Source organism: Convolutriloba macropyga, chromosome 15 (genome assembly GCF_964194025.1).
Source record: "Convolutriloba macropyga chromosome 15, txConMacr16.3, whole genome shotgun sequence".
NCBI classification, from domain to species: Eukaryota; Metazoa; Xenacoelomorpha; order Acoela; family Convolutidae; genus Convolutriloba; species Convolutriloba macropyga.
The window spans coordinates 15,417,813-15,433,043 of NC_134482.1; the positions used below are offsets into that span (position 1 = coordinate 15,417,813).

Here is a 15,231-nt window from a genome sequence, read left to right on the forward strand (position 1 = left end):
CAATCAAAGGCTGCTATTACATCTGGAAAATGTTGGCATTCAAGTAATCCGTCAATACTATTTTCTGGGCTGAATAGGGTAGGATCAGAGTCTCATTTTTGTTGTTCGACAAAATTATGTATTCACTTGATAAAATTGCTCTTTTTTGCTTCAACAATTTTATTAGCTTGACTTATTTTCTTTAAAATGTTTTGCCCAGTTCAATTTTTGTCAAAACCTAGTGAAATAAAAAACATAACCGACTAACATCGGGCGAATTGCTCTCAAACGACTGGCGAGCGCTTCATCAGTAGCTAGCCACGGGTTAGTAAGGCCAGCTTTAGATTTGATTGAAGGGGCGCGAGGTAAGCGCAGCGCGGGGGGTGCATCGGGGCCCTTCAGCCTGAACTATGTGCAGGGGTGGGGATTGGGTGACGTGAGAGGGGGGCTGATGTGGGGCGGGGTGGTTGGGAGGTCAACCTTTAAGAACCGCCCTTCACACCATAAGTATAAGTTTTCAAAACAGTTTCTGTGAATCGCATACTTGGAGGTTAGTGAGCTGACAGGCTCTAAAAGCACTTAATGCCCGCAGGGCGCTACCTGTTTATCACGTTTTTGAGGGCGAAAAGTCAAATGGACGAAAAATCGGTCAAGCAAAAAGTCGCATAAAAAAGACCGACAGGATTAATATAATTGCTACAAACTTCGTTAGAGAGCAAATAATTACACTGGTATGCACGTGTCCATATTTGAGCATCAAACATGAACATAACCGACTAATGTCGGGCGAATTGCAATCAAACCACCGGCGAGTGGTTGGCTTCGTCAATAGCTAGCCACGGTTTAGTGAGGCTAGCTTGAGCTTAAATGAAGGGGCGTGATGTGAGCGCAGCGAGGGAATGGGTTGCATCGGTGGGAGGGGGGTTATTTCGCTGCTCGGGGCCCTTATGGCCTGAACGATGTGCAGTGGTGGGGTTTGGGAGTGGCTAAAGTGAGGGGGGGGGGGTTAACCTCTAAGAACCATCCTGCACACCATATTTATAATTCTCCAAAACAGTTTCTGTGAATCGTATACTTGGAGACTAGTGAACTGAAAGGCTCTAAGAGAACGTAATGCCCGCTGGGCGCTAACTGTTTATCCCGTTTTTGAAGAAGAAAAGTCAAATGGGTCAGACAAAAAATCTGTCAAGCGAAAAATTGCATAAAAAAGACCGACAGGACTAATATAATTGGGATCTATTCTGTTTTGGCCACCCCGCGTTTTTTACGCCCCCAGTAACAAACTATATGTTGTTGTATAGCACGTTACTATGTAAAAAATAGCACGTGCGGCTGGGGCGTAAAAGATATAAGCCCACTAAGCTGGGGTGGGGGGACAGAATAGACTGTATAATTGCTACCAACTTCGTTTGAGAGCAATTAATCACTAGAATCCATTAGTGTTTTTAATAGAAACTTTCCAATCTCTACCTCATTTGAAGAAAATAAAGCTAATGTGGATGAAAGCGGTCGGATCATTATATACGAGCACACTACCTAGTCGCCTTGTTATTTCAACGCACACAACTATCCAGAAAACGAAAATTTCATCAATCAAATTTCTACTGAATTCAAATATTTAAAGTTGCACTAAATATTATTTGTGGCAATCTATTTGAATGAAAAATTAACTATTTTATCAAAAATAATCTACTATTTGTTTCATATGTGAAGATTTGAATATTCTAATATTGGTGACTGAAAACAACTTCAGAACCTAGAACTGCTACTCATTTCGGGAATAGGTAGAATTGAACTTTCAATTATCTCTCCGTCATAATCGCTTGTCTGTCTGTGTGAGTGCAAATCACCCCGCGTTTTATCATCGTTCATCATTTGATTTTTCACATATTGGGCCATTATCTTTTCAGTCAACATCGCTTTTCGTTCAACCAACCGGTCAATTTCAAGTTTCTTCACGTGTAAAGCTCGCATTAGCTCATCTGGTTTTGTTTTGAGATAATCAAGACGTTTTTTGAGATCTTCATCTCGTTTTTTAAGAGCCAGTTGTTTCTGGTAGTTACTCTGAGCTCGCAAGTGTTCCTTCACAGCTTTCTGGACCCTCTCATCGTTTCCTAAAAACATTATCCATTTAGCTAATTCAAAATTCTGTTAAAACAAACTATTCAACGCCAGTTCTCGGCAGTTTTTGGATCTATTTGCCCCCAATATTATAAAACATGGTACTATGTAAAAAAAACTAACAGGTGAGTTTGAGGGGGGGGGGGGGGGGGGTGGGCAGAACAGATCCGAGTTTTTAAAGATCATTCTGGTAACTGTATCTCAAGAGATCATTCAAAAAGAAAGAAAAATCTCAAATGCCAGGACTTGAGTTGGCGTACTCAAAACAGTTTGTGTTCTTCTTAATGATCGAAACATAGTATTGCAACCATTCATCAAGACATTACGGGATTGTGTTAAGACAAAAAATGTCCTTTATATCCATTGAAAATATAATCATTAAATGTAGGACTATTGTTATGCCACCAAAAACATAGCCGGCAGATTGCCGGAAAATAGCCGCGATAGACGCTTGTAGCGTTACATGAATTGAAACAACTATAGAAAAAAAACAGACAGATCGACCACCAGTCCTTTAATAGACCACTAGACTTTTTGGGCTAGCTTCGGACTGTCATTTTTATGAGACACATAATCTCTATAAGGAGAAAGCCCTAATAGGGATTTTCAAAATTAGGATCTTTTCCGTTTGTGCCCCCCTCAGCTTAGTGAGCGCATATTATTTGCATCCCACAGATGCACGTGTAAAATTTTTTAAATAATGACTTACTATGTAATGGCACGTGCTCTGTAACTGGCGGTCGCATGACGTACTGGGGGGGGGGGGGGGGGATCAGAGAATTAGGGCATCTGTGTTTGGCACCACTTAGATGCACACTATTGACCTTTAATAAGTAAATGTTCATAAAATTTAAAGTTCCATAAGTGAGCTCAGAAGTCATTTCTTTTGAGTGAGGTAAGTCATTGAAAAAGTCAATTCCAAGAAGTCAGGGTCAGACGAAACAAAAATCTGTTAGACGAAGTAAAAAAACATAGCCGGAAGAATTCCGGAAACGACTCGAAGCAGAAAATTGCCCAAGATTTTTCCTAAACAACTATTGTGAACCCTAAACCTCCACAAACGCCAAAAAAAAATTAAGGAAGAAAAGAAACGGCATTCAAAAACAAATTGAAAAAAAAAAAACTATAAAAACTTAAGGAGTTTTTTTTAATAGTACTAGGAAACATAACACCGAATAAGGTTCCTTTGCAATTAGAGAAATGAAAAGCTCGCACAACAGTGGGCAAGACATAATAGGGTGGGTAAGAAACTTGTCTAATTTTAAAGAAAGATCTGCAAAGAAAACTGGTTTAAAATTTCTCAATTTTTCTGTCATTTTTCCTGAGAAATAAAATGATTTATACCAACAAAACTTTGATCAATTGGTATCTGAAGATTCCTTACGGAACAAGCTTCTATTCAAATCCCACTTAAAGCAGTAAAACAAAAAAAAACGTTAAAAAACCATTTAATTTCGTCTAAAAATCAGCAAAACTGACCAAAAACCTCAAAATCAGCATTAAAAATCAAACTAAGTACTTGATACCTTCAATTCCTTTCAATACAAGCCGGAAACTAATACATTATCATAATCAACTTTCATAACCATCAAAAGTTGCAAAAAAAACTGCTTTTAAAAGCCGCACGTGAACAAAAAAATTTTGCTCGATTGGAGAAAATTTTTTCACACATCAATTAATCGCTCTCTCAAAAACAGCGATATGAACAAAAACCACTCTCTTTTCGCACCGCTTTTCACATTTGTTCAGCACCAAAATTACTCCAAATTTTTTCACGCATTTCATTTCCCGTTTCAAAAATCACTCAAACAAAATTTATTAAAAAAAGGACTTCTCGAACACTCCTCTTTGAGTCGTAAAAAAATTAGGAGCGCTATAATAGCCGCCTCGAATTGAGGACGTGGCTATTAATCAGTATTATTATTACTATTATTATTATTATTATATTATTATTATTATTATTATTATTATTATTATTATTATTATTATTATTATTATTATTATTATTATTATTAAGATTGGTTTAAGTACCATTTGAAATCTCAACAGTACAGGAAAATTTAAAAAGATAAGTTTTGAGTTTTCGCCTGAATAAAATTTCAGATGGTATAAGTTTCAAATCAAATGAGAGTTTATTCCACTCAACAGCGACAGCATGCGAGAACGAACGTCTTCCAAAATTACAGCAAAACTTGGGAACAAGTAAATTGTAAAAATATTGAGACCTTGTAACCATCGTGTTTCGTTTCATTAGTTCCGATAAATATAGTGGGAGTTTGCGAGGCTGATGTACAAAGCGATGCGCATACAATAGGATTTTTTGAACACAAGGCGTTGCCTAATTGGCAACCAGTGTAGCTGCTTTAGGTACGACGAAGTTGGTGTTGAAGGTGACAATCGAAAAATCAAACGCGCGGCAGAGTTCATTATTCGCTGAAGTTTTATTGATAAAAAGTTTGGCAGACCATAATAAAGAGAATTGCAGTAGTCAACACGTGATAACACTAAAATTCTAATTAACTCAATTAGGACTAATGTTTTAACTTGATCACGAATTGGCTACACTTTACGGAGATAATAAAATGAAATCAAACAAACAAAGTTGACCTGTCGTTGCAGAGTAAGTTGACAATCAAAATAACAACCTAGAACTTTTACCTGTTCAGTGTAGTCACCATCTTCCGGCAGACGTAAAAGAGCATGCTTAACAAATTTACATTTCCGAATAGTCATGTACTCACACTTATCCGCATTCAATTTCAATTTTGCATTGCTGAATGAACGTTGAATTGAGGTCAAAATATCATCGAACATGCATTGACTGAGGGTTGAACAGAATACAAAATAAAGAACGGTATCATCTGCGTAGAAAGGATACTTTATTCCCAGTTCTTTCAGCTTATCTTCTAAAGGCAGCATGTAACAGGAAAAAAGCAAAGGACCAAGAACCGACCCTTGTGGCACACCTGTCTTAAATTTAACATAACCCTTAAAGCAGTAAAACAAAAAAAATGTTAAAAAAACATTTAATTTCGTCTAAAAATCAGCAAAACTGAGCAAAAACCTCAAAATCAGCATTAAAAACCAAATTAAGTACTTGAAACCTTCAATTCCTATCAATACAAGCCGGAAACTAATACAATATCATAATCAAACCTCATAACCATCAAAAGTTGCAAAAAAACTGCTTTTAAAAGCCGCACCTGAACAAAAAAATTTTGCTCGATTGGAGAAAATTTTTTCACACATCAATTAATCGCTCTCTCAAAAACAGCGATATGAACAAAAACCACTCTCTTTTCGCACCGCTTTTCACATTTGTTCAGCACCAAAATTACTCCAAATTTTTTCACGCATTTCATTTCCCGTTTCAAAAATCACTCAAACAAAATTTATTAAAAAAAGGACTTCTCGAACACTCCTCTTTGAGTCGTAAAAAAATTAGGAGCGCTATAATAGCCGCCTCGAATTGAGGACGTGGCAATTAATCAGTATTATTATTATTATTTTATTATTATTATTATTATTAAGATTGGTTTAGGTACCATTTGAAATCTCAAGTGTAGGAAAATTTAAAAAGATAAGTTTTGAGTTTTCGCCTGAATAAAACTTCAGATGGGCTAAGTTTCAAATCAAATGAGAGTTTATTCCACTCAACAGCGACAGCATGCGAGAACGAACGTCTTCCAAAATTAGAGCAAAACTTGGGAACAAGTAAATTGTAAAAATATTGAGAACTTGTAACCATCGTGTTTCGTTTCATTAGTTCCGATAAATATAGTGGGAGTTTGGGAGGCTGATGTACAAAGCGATGCGCACACAATAGGATTTTGAACACAATGCGTTGCCTAATTGGCAACCAGTGTAGCTGCTTCAGGTACGACGAAGTTGGTGTTGAAGGTGACAATCGAAAAATCAAACGCGCGGCATAGTTCATTATTCGCTGAAGTTTTACTAATAAAAAGTTTTGCAGACCATAATAAAGAGAATTGCAGTAGTCAACACGTGATAACACAAATTCTAATTAACTCAATTAGGACTAATGTTTTAACTTGATCACGAATTGACCACACTTTACGGAGATAATAAAATGAAATCCAACAAACAAAGTTGACCTGTCGTTGCAGAGTAAGTTGACAATCTAAATAACAACCTAGAACTTTTACCTGTTCAGTGTAGTCACCATCTTCCGGCGGACGTAAAGACCATGCTTAACAATTTTACATTTCCGAATAATCATGTACTCACATTTATCCGCATTCAATTTCAATTTTGCATTGCTGAATGAACGTTGAATTGGGGTCAAAATATCATCGAAAATGCATTGACTGAGGGTTGAACAGAATACAAAATAAAGAACGGTATCATCTGCGTAGAAAGGACACTATATTCCCAGTTCTTTCAGCTTATCTTCTAAAGGCAGCATGTAACAGGAAAAAAGCAAAGGACCAAGAACCGACCCTTGTGGCACACCTGTCTTAAATTTGACATAACCCTTAAAGCAGTAAAACAAAAAAAACGTTAAAAAACCATTTAATTTCGTCTAAAAATCAGCAAAACTGATCAAAAACCTCAAAATCAGCATTAAAAACCAAATTAAGTACTTGAAACCTTCAATTCCTATCAATACAAATCGGAAACTAATACAATATCAAAATCAAACCTCATAACCATCAAAAGTTGCAAAAAAACTGCTTTTAAAAGCCGCACGTGAACAAAAAAAGTTCGCTCGATTGGAGAAAATTTTTTTACACATCAATTAATCGCTCTCTCAAAAACAGTTCAGTGTAGTCACCATTTTCCGGCAGACGTAAAAGACCATGCTTAACAATTTTACATTTCCGAATAATCATGTACTCACACTTATCCCCATTCAATTTCAATTTTGCATTGCTGAATGAACGTTGAAATGAGGTTAAAATATCATCGAACATGCATTTACTGAGAGTTGAACAGAAAACAAAATAAAGGACGGTATCATCTTTGTAGAAAGGATACTTTATTCCCAGTTCTCTCAGCTTATCTTCTAAAGGCAGCATGTAACAGGAAAAAAGCAAAGGACCAAGAACCGACCTTGTGGCACACCTGTCTTAAATTTAACATAACCAGAAAGACATCCATTTATGATAACTTGTTGCGAACGATGCGAAAAATAATTCTTAATAAACAGTAATACCACCGATCCAAAACCAATCCTTTTCGCTAATATGAAATAAAAACTTATGATCAATAATATCAAACGCTGCGGATAAGTCTAACCCAATATACATTAGGGAGCACGACTCGTCTAGATAGCAAAGAAGATCATTAAAGGCTTTAATCAAAGCCGTTTCCGTTCAATGCGAGCAACGAAAAGCACTCTGATACTTGCTCATGAGATTATTGGATTCCAGATAAAAATTAATTTGGTAAATAACAACTCTTTCAATAACATTTGACAGGAATCTTAGATTTGTCACAGGGCGATAACTCGACAACAATTGAGGATCAAGGTTAGACTTCTTTATGAGCGGCCTCACGACTCCTTGTTTGAATTGATTTGGGAAGTATCCTATCTGGAGGGTTAAATTAATTAACGCAATGAAGTAGTCCGAGACTTAGTCAAAAGACTTTTACATAACCTGGTTGGTATGACATCACTCGGTGCCGTACTGTTCGAAATTTTAGGTAGAAGTAATTTCAAATCGCTCAGATTAAAAACCTGAAAAGCGTCCAGGGTAGTTGTATGTGAATTATTCAATTTTAAACCATTTGTTAGAGGCATTGAAACTAACACGGTTTCTATTTTCTTAACAAAGCATTAAACTTTTTTGCTAGGCATTCAGGCTCCCCTAGTGACTGCCGCAGGACATTATTTTTTCCTAAGAGTTGCTGAAACATCGAATACCTAACACGCTTATTTTCACTAGCGACACATTTGTCAAGGTATTCACTTTTCTTTTTGGTAAACAGCTCAAAATACTCCAAAACTGAATTAATAAACCGGCTTTTGTCTCGGGAATTTTCATTGTTGCGATAAGCTTTCTCTAACTTTCTTCTCGGTCTTTTGATGGTTCTTAGCTCATCCTCAAAGAAAGGGCACGTATGATTTCGAACATATTTAATTTTCAGAGGATGGTTTTTATTGACATAAATTACTTCGTTCATTAAAACACTGTTCCAAACATTTTCAGGATTATATGTCGATCGGAGCAACAATATTTTCTGCAAACGCTTCCACGTCAAAATTTCGGTAATTTCTGCACGAGGCCTTCTTTATAGCTAAATTCTCGTGCTTTTGCAGGTCAAAGTGCACAACTCCATGATCAGAGCTTGTAATGAAATTTACAAGAGGTTCTGATACTTCAACCTCCTCGGATGTTATAACCTGGTCTAAAATTCCACCACTTTTGTGAGTAGTCACAGTAACTTGCTGTTGCAAACCAAATTCATCCAAAAAAGAAATCCAATTTCTTGACGCATCATTTGATAGCAGCATAGAAATATTGCCTTTACCTACAATAAATAACTTTTTGAACAGCGCTTTCTCCTCAAAAAATGATGTCAACTCACCTATAAAACCACACCACGAACATTGGTATTTGGTCGTCTGTATATACAAACCAAAAGATACACCGAATTGCCAAGCATAAACTCAGAGAATCCAGCTACGCGTTTGTTAAACACTTGTTTGGAAAATTATCGACACGTAAAGTTCCATCATAGAACACCGCTAATCCTCCGCCATTTCTTTCTTTTCTGTTTACACTCAAGTAATAATAACCATTTGGGCAACACTGCTGGAGAAAAAATTGAGTCATCTTTTGATCCAAGTTTCTGTTAAAACTATAAGGTTAAAATCATTAGATTCAATAAGATTTCGTATTTGCGACGTCTTGTTGCGAACCTATCTTGCATTATGTAAACAAACTTTTACACGGCCACTGACAGATTTAACATTAGATAGTCAAGTATAAAAGGAGGCCAGCCACTCCCTCTCTTTCTGATTCAAATAAAATCGTGAAAATGAAACACTTTCGGGCCAAAATCGGGAGATTCAACTTGATCATTATCGAATTTGAAAACACAGTGGAAAGATTTCAGACGAGATTCGTCTCTGGATAGTTCAGGAATACACAGCAGATCAACTCCCTTCTTCTTGCAATATTCTGTTATATCATCCGTAGAGACCGAGTTGCTTAAACGACCAATGTAGAGATGCCGTCTTTTCCGTGACCTTTTAATTGCACTGACTGTCGTCTGATGTTTTCAAGACGGGCACTTATTTGTGCCCGTCTTAAAAACTCCGTTTTTTGTCTTGGGACTCTTTGTCAGCAAACAAATTTTCATTGCCTTCAGCTTTTCGTTTCTTTGAATTACGATCGCTAGCAGTGCGGTCAGTCCGATTTCTCAAAGCAGCTCTAAGATACGGGTAATCTAAATTCTTCAGAGAATTTATCTCCAGCTTCAGTGATTGAATTTCATAAATCAGCGAATCTATTTTTTCTAATTTAACTTCAAGAGCAGATATTCGATCAAGGGCTGATAACTCTGTTGTAAACGTTGGCAAACAACTCGGACAAGATCAAAATATCATTCCAATGCAATTTGTTGTCTGAGCAATTCCAAGGCAAGATCCATGAACACATTGATTTACATGGAACACAGATAACGGGTTCTTGTTCTGTACATAAACCATGCACACAGTGCATGGCGGATCGGATGGGGGAGGCGGCGGGGATAAAGCCGTCATTGTTTGGGACAAATAAATACATTCCGAAGACTGCAGTAAGCGCTGATCGAATTAAGCGAATAATCTAAATTCTATCTAAAACATACCCGGCAGATTGCCGGAAAATAGCCGCCATTGATTCCAATAAGCATGATTGGGATTGAAAGACAAGATATTGAAAAAAAAGATTTTTTTACAAAAAATTTTTTAAGTCCGATTTATTTTGATGGCATTTCGTAGTTGAACACACTTTTGTTTCGTAGAGAGAGGCTACAGGGGCTACTATCAATACCAATAAGCATTACAGATGGTAATTAATACTTAGAGGAACGACGTTCAAAAAGCGGGCATCTAAAATTGGGCTTCAATTCTGACTTCAATTTTTTATACTGACTCTGTTCATTTTGAATTGCTTTGGCTAGCACCTGATGTTCAAAATCACTTTTAGCAGAATGAGAGAAGAGAGAAACTCCTCGGATGTTATAACCTGGTCTAAAATTCCACCACTTTTGTGAGTAGTCACAGTAACTTGCTGTTGCAAACCAAATTCATCCAAAAAAGAAATCCAATTTCTTGACGCATCATTTGATAGCAGCATAGAAATATTGCCTTTACCTACAATAAATAACTTTTTGAACAGCGCTTTCTCCTCAAAAAATGATGTCAACTCACCTATAAAACCACACCACGAACATTGGTATTTGGTCGTCTGTATATACAAACCAAAAGATACACCGAATTGCCAAGCATAAACTCAGAGAATCCAGCTACGCGTTTGTTAAACACTTGTTTGGAAAATTATCGACACGTAAAGTTCCATCATAGAACACCGCTAATCCTCCGCCATTTCTTTCTTTTCTGTTTACACTCAAGTAATAATAACCATTTGGGCAACACTGCTGGAGAAAAAAATTCATCATTTGAGTCATCTTTGATCCAAGTTTCTGTTAAAACTATAAGGTTAAAATCATTAGATTCAATAAGATTTCGTATTTGCGACGTCTTGTTGCGAACCTATCTTGCATTATGTAAACAAACTTTTACACGGCCACTGACAGATTTAACATTAGATAGTCAAGTATAAAAGGAGGCCAGCCACTCCCTCTCTTTCTGATTCAAATAAAATCGTGAAAATGAAACACTTTCGGGCCAAAATCGGGAGATTCAACTTGATCATTATCGAATTTGAAAACACAGTGGAAAGATTTCAGACGAGATTCGTCTCTGGATAGTTCAGGAATACACAGCAGATCAACTCCCTTCTTCTTGCAATATTCTGTTATATCATCCGTAGAGACCGAGTTGCTTAAACGACCAATGTAGAGATGCCGTCTTTTCCGTGACCTTTTAATTGCACTGACTGTCGTCTGATGTTTTCAAGACGGGCACTTATTTGTGCCCGTCTTAAAAACTCCGTTTTTTGTCTTGGGACTCTTTGTCAGCAAACAAATTTTCATTGCCTTCAGCTTTTCGTTTCTTTGAATTACGATCGCTAGCAGTGCGGTCAGTCCGATTTCTCAAAGCAGCTCTAAGATACGGGTAATCTAAATTCTTCAGAGAATTTATCTCCAGCTTCAGTGATTGAATTTCATAAATCAGCGAATCTATTTTTTCTAATTTAACTTCAAGAGCAGATATTCGATCAAGGGCTGATAACTCTGTTGTAAACGTTGGCAAACAACTCGGACAAGATCAAAATATCATTCCAATGCAATTTGTTGTCTGAGCAATTCCAAGGCAAGATCCATGAACACATTGATTTACATGGAACACAGATAACGGGTTCTTGTTCTGTACATAAACCATGCACACAGTGCATGGCGGATCGGATGGGGGAGGCGGCGGGGATAAAGCCGTCATTGTTTGGGACAAATAAATACATTCCGAAGACTGCAGTAAGCGCTGATCGAATTAAGCGAATAATCTAAATTCTATCTAAAACATACCCGGCAGATTGCCGGAAAATAGCCGCCATTGATTCCAATAAGCATGATTGGGATTGAAAGACAAGATATTGAAAAAAAAAGATTTTTTTAACAAAAAAATTTTTTAAGTCCGATTTATTTTGATGGCATTTCGTAGTTGAACACACTTTTGTTTCTTAGAGAGAGGCTACAGGGGCTACTATCAATACCAATAAGCATTACAGATGGTAATTAATACTTAGAGGAACGACGTTCAAAAAGCGGGCATCTAAAATTGGGCTTCAATTCTGACTTCAATTTTTTATACTGACTCTGTTCATTTTGAATTGCTTTGGCTAGCACCTGATGTTCAAAATCACTTTTAGCAGAATGAGAGAAGAGAGAAACTCCTCGGATGTTATAACCTGGTCTAAAATTCCACCACTTTTGTGAGTAGTCACAGTAACTTGCTGTTGCAAACCAAATTCATCCAAAAAAGAAATCCAATTTCTTGACGCATCATTTGATAGCAGCATAGAAATATTGCCTTTACCTACAATAAATAACTTTTTGAACAGCGCTTTCTCCTCAAAAAATGATGTTAACTCACCTATAAAACCACACCACGAACATTGGTATTTGGTCGTCTGTATATACAAACCAAAAGATACACCGAATTGCCAAGCATAAACTCAAGAGAATTCAGCTCCGCGTTTGTTAAACACTTGTTTGGAAAATTATCGACACGTAAAGTTCCATCATAGAACACCGCTAATCATCCGCCATTTCTTTCTTTTCTGTTTACACTCAAGTAATAATAACCATTTGGGCAACACTGCTGGAGAAAAAATTCATCATTTGAGTCATCTTTGATCCAAGTTTCTGTTAAAACTATAAGGTTAAAATCATTAGATTCAATAAGATTTCGTATTTGCGACGTCTTGTTGCGAACCTATCTTGCATTGATTGGGATTGAAAGACAAGATATTGAAAAAAAAGATTTTTGTACAAAAAAATTTTTTAAGTCCGATTTATTTTGATGGCATTTCGTAGTTGAACACACTTCTGTTTCTTAGAGAGAGGCTACAGGGGCTACTATCAATACCAATAAGCATTACAGATGGTAATTAATACTTAGAGGAACGACGTTCAAAAAGCGGGCATCTAAAATTGGGCTTCAATTCTGACTTCAATTTTTTATACTGACTCTGTTCATTTTGAATTGCTTTGGCTAGCACCTGATGTTCAAAATCACTTTTAGCAGAATGAGAGAAGAGAGAAACTAGCCTAGAGAAGTCAAAAAGATTTCACGCAAAATGTTGAAAAAGCGTCAAAATGAGGTAAAGCGAAACATTTTTTTGTTCGACGAAGTAAAAAACATAGCAGGACAAGTCCTGACGTACAATTCAAAGAATTTTCATCGACTAAACAAAAAACTAGACCTAGAACGGACTATGAGTTAACTGGGAAAACCATTTCTAAGAAATGACATAAAAAAATTTAAAAAAAAAACAGAAAAAAATGCCAAAATGCCACATATGGACAAAAAACCACTAGCGAGAAATGGAAAATTGTTTGCAACAAAAAACTAGGCCTAGAATGAACTATGAATGGATTGGAAAAACAATTTAGAAAAAAAATTCGATCCAAAAAAATGGAAAAAGTAAACATCAAAGTGAAATTGCCGCATGTGAACAAAAAACCACTAGCGAGAAAGTGAAATTTTGTTCAAACACCGTTTTCTCACTCTGCTTTAAATTTAGAGCGAAAAAAATTTACGCCGCAAAACCACTCGCTTTTTCGCTCCACTTCCTGTTTCGGCCTGACCAAAATCACTAATCCAATTTGACTTCAAAAATCATGAAAATATGTGAACAGATCTTAAAAAAAGACAGCGCCCCAATACAATTCAAATTCTTTGAATTGTAAAAAAAATTAGGAGCGCTATAATAGCCGGCTGAGAAGATGAGGGCGGCTATTAATAAATAACTACAAGAAAAACAGATAGATCAGTCCAACAAATGCGTAGAATTCTCGCGCCAAATGTTGACTGAGAAAATAACCTAATGTAACAAAATCTCAAACAATTGCGAAGAAATCTTGCGCCAAAAGTTTGAACTCGGAAATCAGGACTTCAGTGTTCGTTGAAATACTACACCGTTTGCAGTATTCGAATATGAAGCATACAGGTTTCTTCCGCCGGAATCTGAAATCCCCGGTAACTGGGGCTACCCAAACAATGTCCGGCCTCTGATACAACAAAAAATAATTACAATCAGGAATAATTTAATAAGTTTATCACAATCATTAAACACTGCTGAGGGTTGTATAGTACCTCTCACTACGGTAGCCCATTTTACGTATCAGATCAATATCTTTACCAGGACAGTGGAACGCTTTCAAATTTAGATAAAACCCAACTATCGCAATCAACACGTACTGTAGGCTTCCACCAGCCCAAACTCCTGTAAGAGCACATTCAACGCATTCTCGTGATCCTGCTTCGCCTTGCTCATTTCCACTTTCTCTTGGTAATCTTTGTTCACACTTTCAAAAGTCAGCCTAAGGCCACCCTGGTCTTCCGGGGCTTTCTTGCACTCCCCGACTTCCTCGTTGGGCACTGCTTCTGTCTTCATTATGTAGTAGCACTTGTCATTTTTGCTGTCGTGTTTCACTCTGTAGCTGGATACTGGTTCGAACCCACTCCAGTCACCGGAGGCCTTCAGTTGCTCTATCCACTAAAATGCAAAAATCGGTTGCACGATGTAAATGCACCTAGATTTTAGGGTAGCACTTTTCTCCGTTTGTTTCTTTCAGTACGAATACAGCGAATTCAGATTTATTTCACTAATAAATGCACGTATTTAAGCAAGATAATAGCACTTACTGAAATATTTCGGTCCTCTGAGACAAGAATTAATGCTTGTATAGACATGACTTCTTGGCTTCCGTATGTCAAAAAGCAAACAAAAGTTCAATTATTTTCTGCTTTCTAAAAATCAATATCAACGGATTCCACAGTGTTACTACCCACAATATTCAGATCTTGTTCAAAGAAAAAATTCTGAATCAAATTTTTTAAAGTGATTTTTTACAGCTTGCTTTATTGGAATACCCTCTCTAACCTGATCAAGCTCTTCGATGATCTCTAACGGCTTCGGTCTTTCATCGCGATTTCTACTAGTGCACTTCTCGATTAAATTTCTCACTTTTGAATTGTAATTCGGGTCAAATTCTCTCGCATCACTTTCACAGTTATGACGATCTATCATTGCAAAGAAAATTCTGCCGAAACTGAAACAAGGAAAAATCAGCGCTTCAAACTTTACGTCATATGAAGCATCTTACATCCAAATTAGATTAAAAGAACCATTTATTAAACTAGCAGAAATTATTGATTAACGTATTGACTGACTTCGTCACTGTTCCAAAATTTTAAAGAAAATGCGGCCATATGCACAACAGCGTCTTGTTCAGTGCATCAAATTGTGAAATATTTTTACTCTCCGTAGCTCA

The 15,231-nt window shown here is 36.8% G+C and overlaps 1 protein-coding gene across 1 annotated transcript in view; it reads right to left on the bottom strand.

Moving 5' to 3' along the window:
• Positions 1-1,559: 1,559 nt before the first annotated feature.
• LOC142354591 (uncharacterized) overlaps positions 1,560-15,231 on the bottom strand; it is a 33,899-nt gene continuing 20,227 nt past the window's right edge. Inside the window, exons 4-6 of the mRNA XM_075406919.1 lie at positions 14,841-15,009; positions 14,156-14,453; positions 1,560-2,093 (exon numbers count right to left, since the gene is read on the bottom strand). Of these exons, the coding sequence (XP_075263034.1) occupies positions 1,729-2,093; positions 14,156-14,453; positions 14,841-15,009 (832 nt within the window). The 3' untranslated portion in view covers positions 1,560-1,728. The remainder of the gene's footprint in view (positions 2,094-14,155; positions 14,454-14,840; positions 15,010-15,231) is intronic.